Source organism: Sinohyriopsis cumingii, chromosome 18, assembly GCF_028554795.1.
Source record: "Sinohyriopsis cumingii isolate HCF-2022 chromosome 18, ASM2855479v2, whole genome shotgun sequence".
Taxonomy (NCBI): domain Eukaryota; kingdom Metazoa; phylum Mollusca; class Bivalvia; order Unionida; family Unionidae; genus Sinohyriopsis; species Sinohyriopsis cumingii.
Genome location: NC_142978.1, coordinates 58,648,969 through 58,666,942, shown reverse-complemented (window position 1 = coordinate 58,666,942; position 17,974 = coordinate 58,648,969). Strand labels below are relative to the sequence as shown.

Genomic DNA, 17,974 nt, shown 5'->3' with positions numbered 1-17,974 from the left:
ATTAATACTGGCCGCCATGTATAGCCTATCTTGTGCTGAAAAATGGCGTTAACCCTATAACAACAACAACAACAAAAGCCTCACAAAGCGCTCAACGATAAGAGGTTAGTGTTATGGTAATGTGTTTCGGTGGGACATCATGCCACATGTCTGCGGCATGATACTCCAGTGCTAGATATAACTGTAAACTTCCATACTGCAGACGTCGTAGCGATACGACTGAAAAATTGTTAAAGCTACGTAAAAATTCGAAATCACACACACACACACACACACACAATTAAAAAGAAACTAAATTTACCTGAAAATGGTACAGATGCTGAACCGTTCTAAACTTCTAAACTTTATAAAATCCAGTAACAACTTATTCACAATTTAATGTTGACAATATTCTTTATGGACGTAGCCTTCACAATTTTAAGTTTGTTAAAGTCTCACTTGATAGTTTGGTATTTTGACACCTCCCTAATTGTTAATGTAGAAGGCATGAACCTAATTATCATAAGCCTAGCGTTTATAAATTCACACAAGTTAATACAATTTATAAAGGCAGTCTGTTGAATTAGGGACATTACTCTTGAATGTCGGACGAGATTCCGGTACCACTGTAAATGGCGTGATGTCTCACACCTTTTAAAATTATTTTCCAAATTATCAAAGTGTAGAGACGACACCCTTTCAACGCTGGCAATAATAATAAAAAGTTCATTCTGGATCAATTGGAACCTTACATCAACGCAGCAGCACCTCTGTCGGCACCTCCTCCTCTCCACGTAAAAACACGAGAAATAATAAGCATGCGCTACCTGCGGTAATGCGCCGAGTGGAGGCTCCTATACTTCCAACTCGATGAGTAATAAATAGTGCCCGGTACGTACACTTGAATCATCAAAATGGATGCACTCAAAAGCACACAGATTAGGGGATCAATGGATAGTTTCGTATTTTGACACCTACCAAATTTGTAAGGTTGAAGGCGTGAACCTAATTATTACAAGCCTAGCATTTATAAATTTACACAGAAACTAAATCTGTAATGTGGTTTAGATTTACTTTGAGTTAGGTTTGAAAAGGGTTGGCATGCCTGTCACAGTTAGACTAGCATTGGAAATCAACTGCGTAACTTGGGCTGCAAATGAACAGCCGACTTGGGGTGTGTATTTACGTATGTCTGTTACAGAGGTAAAAATATAAAAATCGAGATGGTTGAGGGGTGATGAAAAGCATGCTAATTTGTTACAGTACTGGTGAACTTTATTCATGCATAAGGCACAAACTGATTCTTTTAGCTGCATTGTCACAGGAAAATATTCAAAATAGCTCTTTGCTGTCAAAAATGAATGTAAAAATGAGGGTTGGGTGGCAGTATTGGTTCATTATAAAAGCCACAAGTTGAATAAGGAATTCGCATGATTGCCGCAGTCAAAATCTCACATGCATGCTTTCTACAAAAAAAAATCATTAGTTTGTTTTTATTTGCATCATCAATGTATAATTATTCCCATTTGTCTGCAATAGGTCATTATCAGATGAAAATTCACCAGATAAACTGTCCAGTGAGACATTGCGAACCAGTGTCATATTTTAGTCTTGTTAAATGTAATTCACTGTGCCATAAATCATTTCCTTATTACCTCCATGTCTTGAAACTGACATAGTTAGGTATTCCAAACATACATTTCCTATAGATTTGATAGCACTTAATCATAGTAAAAGAAGGGAGTTAACTCAATACTGTTAGAATTACCAGGTATTGTTTCTGATCCATTCTTCTAATGAACAACAAAAGCCTTATAATTTTCATTCAAGGTGGCTTAAATGAAATATTTCACACTTATTCAGTTTATCAATATTTTCAGTACATACGTTGTATATTTTCCTAATTTAATGATGATTGGGTTAATTTTATGCCTTTACATACATATCTACTCATGATGAAATATTTTAAATAAACATATTTCATCTTATTTACAGAGATTTAAGTTATAATGACCTATATATAAGAGATTCATGGTTGTTTCCTTGTAGGCCTCAAAGTGTATGGGAGCACACCTGCCGAAGTGATATTGCTAGCCAGGACAACGTCGAAGATTTCATCGGGAGTCAGGTGCACCAATTGTTGTGGAGTTTTCACAAGAACAGATGTATCTGCATCAGCTTCGTTGGAGTTTTTGGTGAGTTATATGAAATGGAAGTCCATTTTTACAAATGTGTTTTCTTCTCCTCTTTTCTACTTTGCATGATTTTTCTGTTTGCTTTAGATTTGATTCTGTGCAGATTACAATCACTAGCAAAACAAACTTCTCTAAATAGCAGCAGCTTCAGCAACAATGTGCTGGCCAGTGTGAAAATGATGCAAAGGTGACCTTCTAAATGTTCTTAAAATACATTATCCATAAATAGTGTCTTATCAACAGATGGGGGGGGGGGGGGGGCCGAGTGGCCGAGTGGTCTAAAGCGCTTTCCGTTACGGATCACTGCCATTTCACCTCTGTCTGCGTGGCTTCGAGTCTCTGATTCGGCCAATGTGGGTATGTGAGAAAGCTTGCCAGTAGCTTCTCGTGGGTCGGTGGTTCTTTCTGATGTTTTCCGGGTTCTTCCTCCACCATTAATACTAGCCGCCATGTATAGCCTATCGTGTGCTGAAAAATGGTGTTAAACCCTACAGAAACAAAGATGGGATGAATCTGGGTATAAAATTTCATTGTTTAAGTTTGCCAAATGATTTGGTTCAGTTTACAAAGATTGGTCCATACATTTTATGTTACTTGATGAGTTGCCTCCCTTACAGTCTACCTCAGATTGTTCCGTCTGTTCTAGTATAGATTTGACCTTCTTCATGAAATCAGTGAGAGAGTTCTGGTCACTTTATATATGATATGCATCGTTCATATTTTGTTAAGTACTTAGCATGCACATTTTGCATTTATTTTACAAGAGAATCGGCTTGGCTTCTTTTACATCTTTTAGTCACTACATTTTGAGATTTCATAAATAGTACTATTTTTTAAGGTAAAAGGCATGAACCTAATTATCATAAGCTTAGTATTTATAAATTCAGACAGAAGCTCAATCTGTAATGTGGTTTAGGTTTACGTTGAGTTGGGCTTGAAAATGGGTTGGCTTGCTTGGTGACTGCCTGTTACAGTTAGACTAGCATTGGAGATATCAAATGTGTAACCTTGGCTGGAAATGAACAGCCGACTTGGCTTATGTATTTACGTATGTCTGCTACAGAGGTAAAAATAACAAAAATCGAAATGGTTGAGGGTTGATGAAAAGTTTGCTAATGTGTTATAGTACTAGTGAACTTTATTCATGCATAATGCACAAACTGATTCTTTCAGCTTCCTTGTCACAGTAAAATATTCAAAATAGCTCTTTGCTGCCAAAAATGAATCTCAAAAAGAGGGGATGGTGGCAGTATTGGTTCAGTATAAAAGCCACCAATTCTATAAGGAATTATCCTGATTGCCGCAGTCAAAATATCACATGCCTGCTTTCTACAGAAATTATTAGTTTGTTTTTATTTGTATCTTCAGGGTAAAATAATTCTCATTTATCTGAAATAGGTCTTTGTCAGATGAAAATTCACCTGATAACTGTGCAGGGAGGCATAAGTCTTTAAATAGTTAAGTCTGGGGCATCATTCCGCAGACATCTAACGTGATGTCCCACCAAGTCACATTATCCTGAAACCAGGCAGACCAGTCCTGACACTAACATCTTAAAGTTGACCGCCAAGCGAGGTTGTTGCAAGGACCATTTGTTATAAGTCTATTTGATGACTAAGCCGGGGTTAGAACCCACGACCTCCTGCACCCGAAGCGGACGCTCTAACCACTTAGGCCACCGGGCTGATCGGTGTAGGGAAAATATCCACAGTTGCATAGTAAATCACCAGATATTTGAGTCGCTTATTCAACAACAATGGCGAAGAGTCTGTTTTTCCCAGTAAGGATGATGACTTCATTTATTATGGCTGAACACAATACTAGATATCCATTAACCGATCACCTTTCGGAATAACTTATGTTTCCAGATCGACCTCTCTCTTTCTTCAACTAAGTACAGGCAAAGTCGCATTAATAATTGTATAGTAAAATGTAGTCATCACTTAGTAATAAAAACACAGTATATACATGAATGTAGATTCTTCCGTTGTTTTAAAAATGTCATTTATACTTTTGTAAATCACATTTTTAGTCAAACCTCTTCTCTCTCAAACATGCCATAGTCAACAATTACATGGTGAGGATTTCAAATTAATGTTTGACGAAGGTAGCTGCTGCTGAGTTCGATTCGAAACGAGAGTACTGAATGGCACTGATAGCAAAACAAAGGCATTAATTTTGCGCTTTGTATCACTAGATAACTTAAACGGTGAAGCAGTATATATTTGCCGGTAGTTTTTTCCGGACCCCTGTTAGATCTAAATAGCTTAAACAGAGGTCTTGCTGTAAAAGTCATGTCTGGAACAATCAGACCTCTTCAATTTGTTCCTTTAGATGTTGTTTCATTTTTTCTTGTTTAGGTTCTTTTCGATTTAAAGAAAAATAGCAATGCTTCATGCAGCAAGGCAGAACTTTTGATCCTTACCTTGTCGTAGAGCTCAAGGCGATACGTCTTTTCAAAGAGTCGATTGCTTGATTCTGTAAAATGGAAGATAGGAAGGGGGGGGGGGAGAATTTACACATACCCCGGGTATAGGAAAGTATCCAACCATATACTGGTTATTTCAAAATACCCTTGCCGTAGGGTACTTCTAGTACTTTGATCTTGCTTGTCTTATTTTCTCACAGAAACGTTTAGTAATCCTTTCATGATTTGTAATCCAGTCTAACGCTTTGATCTTGATCTGGTTGGTGTAAGTCGCCCTCTTAGTAAGAGGGGTGGTTAATTGGATTTGGCTGGCGTTATCTAGAGGATGACCTCCCTCGATAATATACCCTGGTGGAAGTGAAAGGAGTATGGAATTTCAACAAAGAACTGAACGAGAATACTGGGAAGAAATAAAGCATAACGAGCCCCCTATGCCAAGAAAATAACAAATTTAATTAGAACAAATTAATAACGGCAATTCCAGTTCAAGTTAAATTATATCAATAGAATTTAACAGGTATGTCCAATTTGGATTTATTTCATCATCATAACGAGAGGTGAAAATAGCGCAATGTCCACGATTGATGTGCATCGCCTTCCTTCCCGTTGACCGTATGTCAACGTCTCCTAGTTCATCCTTCCTAAGCTCTATGATTTGCCCCCTTCATGAACTTCCTGGTCCTTTTATTCTGACCTCGTCCTTCTTTTCATCGTCCTTCTGTCTTCAGACTGTCCCCTCTCTCTCTCTCTCTCTCTCTCTCCCAAAAAACTTGTGCGTCCTAGCACTAAACCCTGTCTTTCTTTCTACAAGACGGCCACCTGGTCCCTTTTCTTGTTTAACGAGGAAAACACTATTCTCTTTAGGCTTTCCACAGAGTCGAGACTCTTTCCTCTTTAAGGAGATTTTCGGACTAAAGAATTTCGACTAAGATCGTCACTTTAAAGTATGACTGCTCTAAGGTGTACGCCTTAATTTATTCTGCCCAATCGTAGGCAGCGGTCCCTAATTTTTCCCAAAGAAATAGTCCTTTTCTTCAGGTTTAGACAGGTCGGAATCTGTGAACGACAGTGCGTAACAATTTCCCTTTGAAAAAATGATAAGTGGACATAGGTTTCTACCAAGCGGTTAGGGTTGGTAGCTCAAATGTTTACTTTCTAAGGACCGTGTTAAGATACCCCGGTCAATTTCACCGAGTTGGAATGTTGCCCCTTTGAAGATTACACTGACATGGGGAGGGGATGAACGAAGAAAGGTCGAAGTGACCCTTCACAAAGGCTTTTCTGGCTTAAATGCGATAAAATGTTAATTCTCAATGCATTCAACTTTAAAGTTCACTGCATTTCAAAATTCGACACTTCACAGTTGGCTAGATTGGCACATATTTTCTAGTCAAATTGACTTACCATTCGCGTCGCGTGCACAACACATTCCAGTAAGTATGACCTATTGTCTTTGTCAAACTGTTATTTATTAACTGCTACTTAAATGTAATAAATTAATTTTCTCCATGACAACGAGAACAACATTTTTTTCCGTTCAAAATAGATGCATTTGCCATAGGCGACCTTCTTGGCTGTAATTTAGGAGTCTGCATTATAAAATTTAACACGGAAAAGAAATTGGATCTCATTTGGGTCATCGACGTATCAAATAGATATTGAGCTATGAAGCACTAGCAGAAGTTTTCCGCGTAGAACAATAAGCAAGGTAGGGTTGATGTCATCGTACGGCCAAGTTGTTGCAGTTATTTGTGGTGTAAGGTGCGCCATTTCTCAAGCAAGACATGCAATGCATGGATTAACTGGTGGAGGTAGAAACCGAAAGAAAAAAAAAACAACCGGTAAGTACCACCGACCCACGGGAAGCTACTGGTAAGCTTTCTCGCATATCTTCCTTGTCCGAGACCGAGATTCGAACCCACGCGAGAGAGGTGAGATGGCAGTGATCAGTATAGGCGAGCTCTTTAGACTACTCGGCCTCCTGGTGCCCCAAGAGCAAGTTGTGAATTTACTAGATTGTGAGGTGGTAGATTCAATTATATGGTACTTCTTATCGTATGGTAAAATTGTGAATTAACTCGATTGTGAGGTGGTAGGGGATGACTAGCATTGCCCAGTCCAACACTACTGAAATGTACCAACGTTATAGATAGAATAAAAAGAATAAATACCGAACCTAAAACACCATTGGAGGCTTTGTATATATACTAGTATGGGTTTACAATCATAAGTAGAGAAGATATGTACAGAATTAACACCCTAACACAAAAGAACTAAAAGTAGCTAGAAAATTTAGGAACATCAAAGAACTATTGGTTAAATATAGGGACAGAAAGGAATTGTGGGGAGTGGATATATATAAAACTTATGTATGGCTGAGGGAGGATATAACAAAAAGTATACGGAGCAAAGTTAGGCAAGAATATTGGGATGTAAATTGGGACAGGGCAAGGGGGTACTGGTCAAATATCAGAAACCCTAAAGATGCAAAGCTTGTTATTTAAATATATGCACAACTCATGGCTAACAGGAGAAGTATCCATGAGAAGTCACATGATTAAAACAATGCCAAAGTGTCTGATGTGCAAATTTCACAAAGGTACATTTGCAATGTGAAAAAAGAAAACCTGAAATAAACAACTTAATCATGGAAATATGTAAAAGAGAGAGGTACCGGAGGAATAACATATTATATTTAGATGGAGACTTCCACCAAAACCTTTTAATGGAAACCACAAAATATATAACTAAAACAATGATGGCATGTGCTCAGGTCATTGTAATCAAGAAGTGACCTGATAAACAAGATATCATAACCAAGAGGAGGGGGAAATTTTAGAGGGAAACATGGAACCTGCATATAGGTGAAGTATGAGGCACAGACATCGTAGATCTAAGTCGCAAAACGCTATGCGAAGTGAACAGGCTTGCGAAAGAGTCTCAGAAAAATTCATATGCAGACAAACAGAACACACATACAGGGATATAGATATAGGATATGGGTGTAGCCTCAACAATAAAGCATTATCCAAAACTAATATTTTAGATGATAACTAACATATTTTTATCCTTTTGATTTAAGACCCTTTCTGACCATTTTAGCTTTTGAAATTAAATCTAAACTAAATATAACTTTCACGACGGCAGACAAGGCTATACCCGAAGATTAGAAGAAGCATGATGAAATAAAGGGAATGCGGCTCCTTAAATAGGGCATGGACTTCTCGCCCATGAAACACTTTGAGGAAAAATGAGAAACGTCTCACAATGAACACGCATATAAAACACTAGGAATTTGTTTTCTTTTCTTTTGTAGAATGCAACTGTTTCTCATTAAGATCCAAAACTAGCTAACCAAATTACAAGAAATTAAATTTTGGACAAACTAATGGAATTTATAATGTCCAAATAACAAAACAAAAATGTATCCAATGATATAGACAACTGGGGAGTAACCTTGGTATTATTGCTGTCCTTACATACAAATCTATAGCGCACAAAAACTATAGCAAATACACACATAGCATACACAGGACATAGGAGATCCTTAGCTCAAATCACTCAAAATTATAAGGGACGGGGTTCCGATCTTGGAGATTGAAGCCAGGATCGGATAAACAACCCTTTAGAATCCACGATGACAATCAATACCCCATCAAAAAGTTTAGTTTGAACTAAATGTTTGATCAAAAAATGCTTGTTGAATAAAAAATCCAAACACACACACCTTAGGGGGGGATATATAAACACACACAAAAATACTTTTTTTGGAAGGGGTGGGGATTTGTCTGGTTCCCCTCCCCCCCCCCCAAAAAAAAATAAAAAAGATTGTCTGGTGGTAAGCTCACGCTGGTGTTGAAACAGACAGTTTTGTCTACTTGAAAGAAAAGTGATTTAAAACGCTCAGTTCTTAAGAAACGGTATTGTATAAAAATAATACCGGTACTTATTAAATTTATTAAAACAAGCAATGTAAGCATTTACCTACAATAACTATCTATTTGTGTATCTGTGCAAAATTGTTGTCAAATTCGAAAAGTTACTGATTTAAAAAGGCCGAATACAGTGTAATGGAACTGCGTTCGTAGCCATTTTGTCGTGACAATGGCTTCCAGGTGCATGTGTCCCACGATTAAGAATCGTCTGCACCCATCCGGTTTAAGCTGGTACGTGAAAGGGCTTTAAAGCAAGCTTTACAGACCGACATTTAATTGAAGACACTTTATTATGCTGTATACGATACAATCAGTGCATATTCGAGTGTACTGAGTGTGTAACAAACATGCGGATCATCAATCAATCTCTAGTAAGAGTTATCTCCATTCCTGTGCGATAATCTTCTAGCGTGTATGCCTTACTTGATGTATAAGCGACACGTAGACAATACAGGTATGTAGTACACAAATATCAGTCTAAGGTAGACGATATCTGCCTGTTTACATATTTTCCAACTCAAGCTGTCAGATAAGTATTTCTTGTGCCGTTTAAATGTGATATTTTTTTTTTTTTTTTTTTTTGCATAAACAAAATTGCTGATTTTTAATACTTTTATTTTTAACAAGACTTCATATGCAGTACTCCAAAGTGTTGTTTCCGATTCACCAAAAATAGCTTCTTCATGTTGTATAAGCCATACTGACTGCCACAAATGTGAGGAATTATATGCCCTGTACATTACTAATGCCGCCCACATGTTTGCGAACATATTTAAATAGTAAATCGTCAGGTAAAACTCCAAAGCGCGCACACACACACACGCGCGCGCACCTTTCAAGGCCTAGGGTAATAACCTTATATCATGGAATTAGTCTTCATTAGCGAAGTTTCATTAGTAAAAGCACGATAAACGATTGTAGACCAGGTGATGTAAGCCTAGAACATGCGTTTGCTTCTCGTTTGCTTTAGCTTCTTTTGTAAGTCTGTGGGAACAAAATGTGTTATCTATGTCGCAGTCTAGAGGCCCGATTACGTGAGCTTGATTCAGCCAATCAAAAGACACTTTTCCATAACATGATTTCCGTATCTTGATGTCCATTATGCTCCATCAAGTTCTCGATTTCACGAAATCAAAACTACCATTTCGTGTAATCGAACTAAATGTACAGGTCGGTGACATCGGATCATAACGTAAAAACAAAATTTGAAAGTGCGTAATCAAAACTCGAATACGCCATTAAAGCGTATTTGAGTTTTGATTATGCACTTTCAAATTTTGTTTTTACGTTATGATCCGATGTCAGTCTAAATAGTTGTGTAAAGTGTAAATCACATGATGCGCCAAAAGAAAACAGGAGTATGCGTTCTCTAGGCTGGAATACACGATCTTGAGCAAAAACAATTTCGAAAAGTTGTTTTAATCAAATGCGTTCTCTCTAAATCGAGTATGCCTGACTCGATATAGCGTATTCCAGCCATTTAAATGTAAATAGCCTGTCTAATACATAACCAGAAAATAAATCATGTTGTAAAAACAAAATCTCTCTGGTTGTCTTTCTCGAGATCGCTTTTTCGAGCCTTTGTAAAACCACATTCGTTCGGATTCGAATAAATGATCACTTGATTCAAAAATATTTTCCAGTTGTTTCTTCTGAGATCGCGTATTTACCCTTCGAATACGCGCATTCGAGAATTAAATATCCGTATTCAAGTTTAGAGAAAGCGAAATGTTATGACATTATTGATCTTCTTGGTTTGGCAGGTAGCTCGATTACGGGAAGTGGAAGTTTCTATTTCGCGTAAAGGAGAACTCGAGTGTGCTAATGCAGAACTATATGATTCAGCGCAATGCAGAGATTATCTGATTGCAGAGTATATTTTAAATGGATATCTCGAGTTTGCGTGATCGAGCCTTGTCGTCGTTTAACTGGATATCTCGATTTGCGTGATCGAGTCTTAAGTTCGCAAAGCGTTTACACGCTGCTTCCTATCATTGGTCTTATTTTAGTTTTAAGGGAGATTATTGCAAGACTAGTCTTGCTGTAGTCTTGGCATGTTGACCAATACATCCCGCGGGGCCATAAACCAAACGTAAGTTTAAATTTAAATGGCAGTTAGTTTAGAATTGAAATCTAAATCAATATTTACGTAACTTTGACGAGGGAATGTTTAATCCTGAAAAGGTTGACACTAGTTGTACGAGACCTTGTTGCCAACATCGTCCTTAATCTTAGGAGATTTACGGTCAAAGTACATTTTAAAGCAGTGGTGTCCAACCTTAATCTTAGGACATTTACGGTCAAAGTACACTGTAAAGCAGTGCTGTCCGTCCTTAATCTTAGGAGATTTACGGTCAAAGTACACTGTAAATCAGTGTTGTCCAACCTTTCTGACACCATGGGCCACTGAAAAATGTTTTTCTTGAAGCCGAGGGCCGCAAGAGAAAATTGAAAAGCAACGACTATATAGCTGCTCGAGTTCTGGCGGGCCATTTAAAATCAGCCCGCGGGCCGCACGCGGGCTGTAAAGTCACCAAGTTACGCAGCGTCCGTATTATGACAAGGATGTTGACTCAAACAATAACACAACCACCGTTTGATGATTCGAATATTAAAACCTAATTATTTTCTGGAAAATTGTTTAGATGATATTATGCTTTAATGCTTTTTTTTTTAGGCCATTCCGTAATTGTTTGTGGACATTAAGAAAAATGTAGAACGTAAATAACACTGGACAACAAATTTTTACAAAAGTCATGTTACTGAAATAAAATTAGTCAATTCTTATCAATTTTTATGTGCTGAACACGAATATGACAGTCAAATTGCAAAATTGGCTCTAGTTATTTTGTAATCTGCAAGAAATTAATGTTTACATAACGAAATGCATTCCAATAGTAAAAGGTCAACTGTAATAGCCTACCTATAAAAAATCAAGTCATTGACTACATCTTAGATTTCTTCGCCTGTCTCTTGTACAGCTGTTCGGGAGCATCTCTGAGGAGTGTCCAGCAGTAGTCAGCCAGCATTGTAGTGGACCATTTTCCCTGGTATCTTTGTTCCATTGTTGCGATATCTTGATGAAAACGTTCGCCGTGTTCATCACTAACAATACCACAGTTGCTAGGAAAGAAATCCAAATGGGAATGAAGGAAGTGAATCTTTAGAGACATATTGCAGCCAAGTTTCTTATACTTCATCAACATGTCTTCTACTAGTTCCTTATAGTTTTCTGCACTAACATTTCCGAGGAAGTTTGTAGAAACTAGGCGAAAAGCATTCCATGCTTGTTTCGCGTCACCTTCCAGCAAGTGGTTGAACCGGTCATCTTTGAAAAGCTCTCGAATCTGAGGACCCACAAAAACTCCCTCTTTAATCTTTGCTTCGCTGAGTCGAGGGAATTTTTCATGCAGGTATCGGAATGCTGGCAAAGTCCGGTCAATGGCTTTCACGAAGTTCTTCATCAAACCTAGTTTGATGTGAAGGGGTGGTAGCAAGATTTTCTGAGCCTCAACCAGAGCTGGGTGTTGGATATTCTTCTCTCCAATGGCTACATTCTGCCTGTGAGTCCATTCCTTCCTCATGTAGTGCATTTCCCTTGCTCGGCTATCCCACTCGCATAAGAAACACATGTATTTTGTATATCCTTGCTGCAGTCCCATTAAAAGGGCAACTACCTTCAAATCACCACAGAGGTGCCAGCTGTACTTGTTATACTCAATGGAATTCAGTAGCTGCCTTAAGTTATCGTATGTCTCTTTCATGTGGACAGCATACGCTACTGGAATAGATGGAAGAATGTTTCCATTGTGCAAAAGCACAGCCTTGAGACTCAGTTTCGAAGAGTCCACAAATAGTCTCCATTCTTGTGGGTCATGAGTGATTTTTAAAGCATTCATGAGGCCCTCAATATCGGAACAGAATATCAGATTACTTTCCTTTCTGAAGAAAGGCTCCAATTGCTGGTGGCGCTTTCGATATGCAGTAATTGTGACATCTTCTTCTAGAAGATTCCATTGTTGGAGTCTTGATCTTAGCAATTCTGCCTTGTTCTTTGATAAGTCCAAATCACGAATCAGGTCATTTAGTTCTTCCTGTGTTATTCTGTGTGGGGTTGATGATGCACCACAGTGAAAATCTGGATCACTGCATGCTGATGGACCAGGAGAAGAACAGGTCGACTCACCTTTGTCTTCGTCAGATGAATCAAGAGAATATTCTGCTGGAGGTTCTGGAATAGGAAGTCCCTCACCATGTGGAACTGGTCTCAATGCAGACGGAATGTTTGGGTAGACTATTCTCGACTTCTTTCGCTTCATTATTCCGCCGGAAAGAGGAGGAACCAAGCAGAAGTAACAGTCATTTAGGTGGTTGCTTGGCTCTCTCCACACCATTGGGACTGCAAACGGCATTGATGACCTTTTGCAATTCAACCACTGTGAAAGCTGTGTTGTACATGTAGCACAGCATATATGCGGAGCCCAAGGCTTGTCTTGGTCACCAACCTTGCATCCGAAGTAAAGATGATATGCCTTCTTCACTTGAGAATTGATACTTTTCTTCTGGTTGGCAAATGTCACTTCCCCACAAATATAGCAAAAATTGTCCGCGGTATTAACACACTTTCGAGGCATTACTGTTCTTTATTGTACGTAAATGGATAAAATAATAAGTTTTATGTAACAGTAGCTTGAACTGTCTCGCACAACGTCTAAAATATTTTAAATGCTGAACCTATCTGATTGGGCTTTATATAGTACACTGCTTACGTCAGCTTCAGCAGCCGCCTGGCATTAGTATAATAGGCCTACACATGTATAGTACACTGCTGACGTCAACTTACTTCAGCAGCCGCATGGCATTAGTATTGCATTGCATCAGAAAATGATGCAATCAACTGTGGATGATGTGAGCATGATGGTATTATGCAATGTTACATCATTATTCCGGATGTTGCTGCAGTCCTACTGGAGAAATTTACACAGTGAAACATAGAAAATGAGGTATATGAATATCTTCAAAACGAGAGCCAATACAAATTTTTCACGGTTATATTCGTGTTCGGCACACCAAAATACTACAGATTAGGGCCTTTTCAAGTCAGTAATGATTTCACTGTTGACCAGTGTAATTGAATGCATGTTGAAATTTTGTAAACCGTTAATTCATTCTTTCTGTCTGGATAGTAAGGAGAACATAATGATGGAAAAAGAGGAAGTTATTGTGAGCGATAATGTAGCTGGATCTAGTAGTGAACGGAAGCCAGTAGGTGATAATGGATCTAGTAGTGGACTGAAGCCAATACTTAACCGTTTGAAAACAGACAAAACGTTCAGGAAAAAGTTTATCCTGACAGCGTGGACCTTCCTAGCATTCCTGGCATATGTAAGTTCTTTTTTATTCTCCAGAGAGTGTGACAGAGACAGAGACAGAGATTTTTTCTCATCTTCATTTCGAATTTGATTTGATTTCACCATACATAATGTAAGCTTTAGAGACACACCGTAATCACGTCCTCTGTCCTCTGATATTCTTGTGGGCTCCAGGGTGGCCGGGTGGTCTAAAGCGCTCGCCTTTACTGATTACTGCCAGCTCACCTCTGTCCGTGCGGGTTCGAATCTTTGGCTCATCCAGTGTGGGTAGGTGAAAAGCTTGCCACTACCCATACGGTAAGAAGTATGTAGTTCTTATCGTGGTTTTCCCGGGTTATTCCTCAACCAGTTATACTTGCCGCCATGTCTAGCCTATTATGAAAAACAGCATTAAACCCAAACAAATAACAACACCGTCTGTAATATTACTGAGCAACACAGTCGTGCTCAGGGTGAAACAAGGAAACATGTACAACCTTTTTGCTTTAGTCAGACTTATATGTCCATACAAATTTCAGGATTTTCTTTAACGGATGCCTCTACAAGCCTGCCTGATTTCAGTACTATACATTTGCTGTTTGTATCCTATCTGATTGGGAGGAAGGTTCACATTGACCTTACGTTGTGTGCTAAACATTCAGGGAATAGATGACCAGGTTGACTTGTTGTCTTTTTTATTTTACCAGCAAGTAACTGAGTTTTTATCTGTTTTTCCGTTTTGTCTTTCATGCCATTTGTTTTTGTTGTATTTCTACTACTTGACAAATAATACAACTCTTGTGCAGTAATGGTCATGAATGTCCATTAAACATACACTTTGCAGGTGATGTTCGCTGTTGTGTGTTTTAAAAGTTTTATTTAATGATTTTTCCCCATGAACATGCAATCAGTATTAATCAGAAAGTATATTCCGCACACAATGAACTATAATGAGTTAGTTATATCGTCCACATGGACCAGGCCTGGCCCTAGGATATGCGGGGTCCAAGGCAACATGCGGTGCCCAAGGCAGCAAGTGATGAGCGCGGGGCCCCAAGGAAAAAAACTGAATTGCGGAGTTGTTTTCCTGAAAGCGCGGGGCACTAGGCGATTACTTCTGTCTCTCTCCTTGCCCTAGGGTCGGGTCTGACATGGCATGTTTCGAGTAATACGTGCAATATTAACATTGATAACTTTAAGAAAACGAAATAACTGTATAAATAGTGTATCAGGAAGTAAATTTTGAAGATTAATGAAAACATATCGATGTTCAAACCTTCCAAAGTACATGATATGTTTTTTCTTCTTTCTTGTGTGCAGGGTTTGACTTCCGGTCAGGCTGGACCCTCTTTTCCGGATCTACAGTTAATTGTAAATGAGGACCTCGCCACGGCGTCCTGGTTGAACACGGCCTGTGCTGTAGGGTTTGTAGCAGGTAGTCTTATTTGGGGAATCATCTGTGACCGTTTTGACCGAGTCCTTGTTTTGTTTTTTACCACACTTGGGGCGGCAATTACAAACGGAGCAGTGCCTTGGTGTTCAGCCTTCCCGCTGATGATCGTTATGAGGGCTCTGTCTTGCTTTTTCCCATGTGGACTAGAAATAGGTAAAGAAAAGAAATATATTACCGTATCTACTGAATCTACAAAGTAATTATTCATTTAATCACTATTCACCTGCATCTGTAGTGTATCTACCCATAGGACAAAGAAACTAGCAAACAACAGACCGATAAAACGACTTCCAAACCGCCTACGTAAATTAATCAATCTTAAACCAACCAACTAACGAAGGAACAAATCCCACTACGTAGCTGATACCCGAATTCGTATTCCCCTTAGCTTTCAAACCACTCAACTATATATATTGATTATTTAGATTATTTATGTCTATCTTTTCTTTTCGTTTTCGTCTATGTCAAATTTTGTATTCTCTCTCTCTCTCTCTCTCTCTCTCTCTCTCTCTCTCTTGAGTACATTTTGAAACCTAATGGTAAGATTTCAAGCCAATAAATTGCCGTTTAATACAGCTCGATGTTTTTATTTCTCCGGAGTGTTTTCAGCTAAATGAAATTATCTGAGCGAAATGGTTTTATACGTGCTTACTTCGATACACTCTGTGTTGAGATTACCATAAATTCAGTGGAAACATATTTGCATTAAAGGTATCCCAGTCCCCACAGTTTTGAAGGTGACCTCTCCCCTAGCCCTACCTTCCTTTTATCAACCATACCTTTTTCTGAATAAAGAAAAATGAATTTAGAACTGATATGCACATTTATATACATAGTTTCATTGTACAGGAATTGTGAATTTATCGTGTACAACATTACGAAAAACTGTGACATAATACACACGAACGCATTAGCAAAGCCGAAGTGACACGATTTCCTTATCTTCTGAAAAAAGCTGGAATAAAACATAAATTATTACGAAAGAAATATAAACATATGTTGTCTTTTTCAGCCGGAAGTACGCTGATTCTGACCATGTGGGAGAAAGAAGGCGCACCTTATAATCAAGCGGTCCATTTTGCCTTTGCTCTCGGAGGCATTATTTCTCCACAGATTATTTCACCGTTCCTGGCAGCAACAACTTTTGACAGTTTAAACGATACATTTAATATTTCCCGTGTACATCGTACTGATAATAGTAGCTATTTAGGCCTCAACGATTCTTTAGGCAATGAAGATTTTTATAATGGAACTAATAGCGGTTTCATTGTCTCAAGTTTTAATGGGCATACAACTTACGTTCACTATGGATACCTCATTACATCATCGATAGTGTTACTATGTTCTGTTCCGTTGATAGTAAGCTTTTTCAAACAGAAAGATAAATTAGTGGTTTCAACAAAGAAAAACAAAGTTATTCCTAAAGACAAGTATGCTAGAAAAGTACCTCTTAAGTTGAAAATACCTCTACTTATGCTTCTTTGTTTAATTCTTCATAGCTATATGGGAGTTGAGATTACCTATGCGACTTACCTCATGACGTTCTGCCTTCGCCATTTAAAATGGAGCAAAGCAGACGGCTCTACAGCTAGTTCATTATATTGGATAGGATTTTGTTTCGGAAGATTTATGGGAATTTTCATGGCTGGCTTTTTTCAACCTACCACGCTAATGTTATCATTTTGCATTATGATCATTTTATCTTTCTTTGGTCTTCTCCTCGGAAGTTTGTTTTACGTACAACCAGTAGTGTGGGTTTTCATTGCTGTTGTTGGCTTTGCATTCTCACCAATATTTCCTGCTGTGTTTTCCTGGACAGAAGAGCGCTTTTTCCCAGTGTCTGGTAGAGTTGCTTCCCTTTTCATGCTCTCATCGTCTACAGGTATGGCTATCGTCCCAATCTATCTTGGGTATATGATGGAACATTATAATGCAATGAGTTTTGTTTATGTTATGATTGGATTGAGTACATTTTGCTTGTTTATCTGCATAGTAACAGTGATATTTGCTAAAATTTTAATTCCGGTAGGGCATACATCAATTGAGGTACACGTAGATGGTAGCATAAATAACATGGTCACGCAAGAAATGGAATGCCTCAATAACATAAATGAATTTAAAGATGTCTGAGGATTTCTCTCAGCTAGTAGTATATAAACAACAAAAATTGACCCAGCTTATAAGACATGGTTCAAAAAACTTTCCAAAATTTTTTTAAGATAATCAAAGAATGTTTGGAATCCAATATAACGAATATACCTTTTTTTCAATAACAATCGGAGAGTCTTGAAGCAATGTGTTCCAAAAATACCCAACTATACTAAGGGGAAATATGAGTAAAAACTAGTCTCCTTATTTAACTATATATATTTGCTTTTTTGGAATAAACAAATTTGTTTATAAACCTAACTTTCTCTTATTTCCTTAAACTTGTGACTGTCTGTACCAATCTTCAGTACCAATGCATGTACTCATATGTTACGTGTTTAGGCTCTAATTAATAGTAACAAAGAAAGAGTGAAAACAACAAGCTTCGAAAAATTTAACAAATTATTTATTTCCCTGGAAAAACAATGGAAAAATGAAAAAATAAGAACTTACGGTTTTAAGAATCGAATAAAAACATAATCCAA

General features: G+C 38.1%; 1 protein-coding gene across 2 annotated transcripts; it reads left to right on the top strand.

Annotated features, from left to right (window-relative positions):
• Window positions 1–272: 272 nt before the first annotated feature.
• LOC149776736 (sodium-dependent glucose transporter 1A-like) lies at window positions 273–17,745 on the top strand. Of its 2 annotated transcripts, none has more exons than XM_089941274.1 (4): window positions 273–2,174; window positions 13,724–13,922; window positions 15,209–15,494; window positions 16,354–17,745. In XM_089941274.1, the coding sequence occupies exons 1-4, from the start codon at window positions 2,143–2,145 to the stop codon at window positions 17,469–17,471; spliced, it is 1,635 nt and encodes a 544-aa protein (XP_089797400.1). In that variant the 5' UTR covers window positions 273–2,142; the 3' UTR covers window positions 17,472–17,745. The 2 variants fall into 2 exon arrangements, with proteins under 2 accessions (XP_089797400.1, XP_089797401.1); XM_089941275.1 differs by lacking the exon at window positions 273–2,174 and adding an exon at window positions 8,640–8,991.
• Window positions 17,746–17,974: the final 229 nt, after the last annotated feature.

Excerpts from the sequence above, each read along its gene's own strand:
- LOC149776736 (XM_089941274.1), top strand. The coding sequence starts at position 2,143 with ATGTATCTGCATCAGCTTCGTTGGAGTTTTTG. Across the intron at positions 13,923-15,208 it reads TCCTAGCATTCCTGGCATAT|GGTTTGACTTCCGGTCAGGC; the intron begins GTAAGTTCTTTT and ends TCTTGTGTGCAG. Across the intron at positions 15,495-16,353 it reads CCCATGTGGACTAGAAATAG|CCGGAAGTACGCTGATTCTG; the intron begins GTAAAGAAAAGA and ends TGTCTTTTTCAG.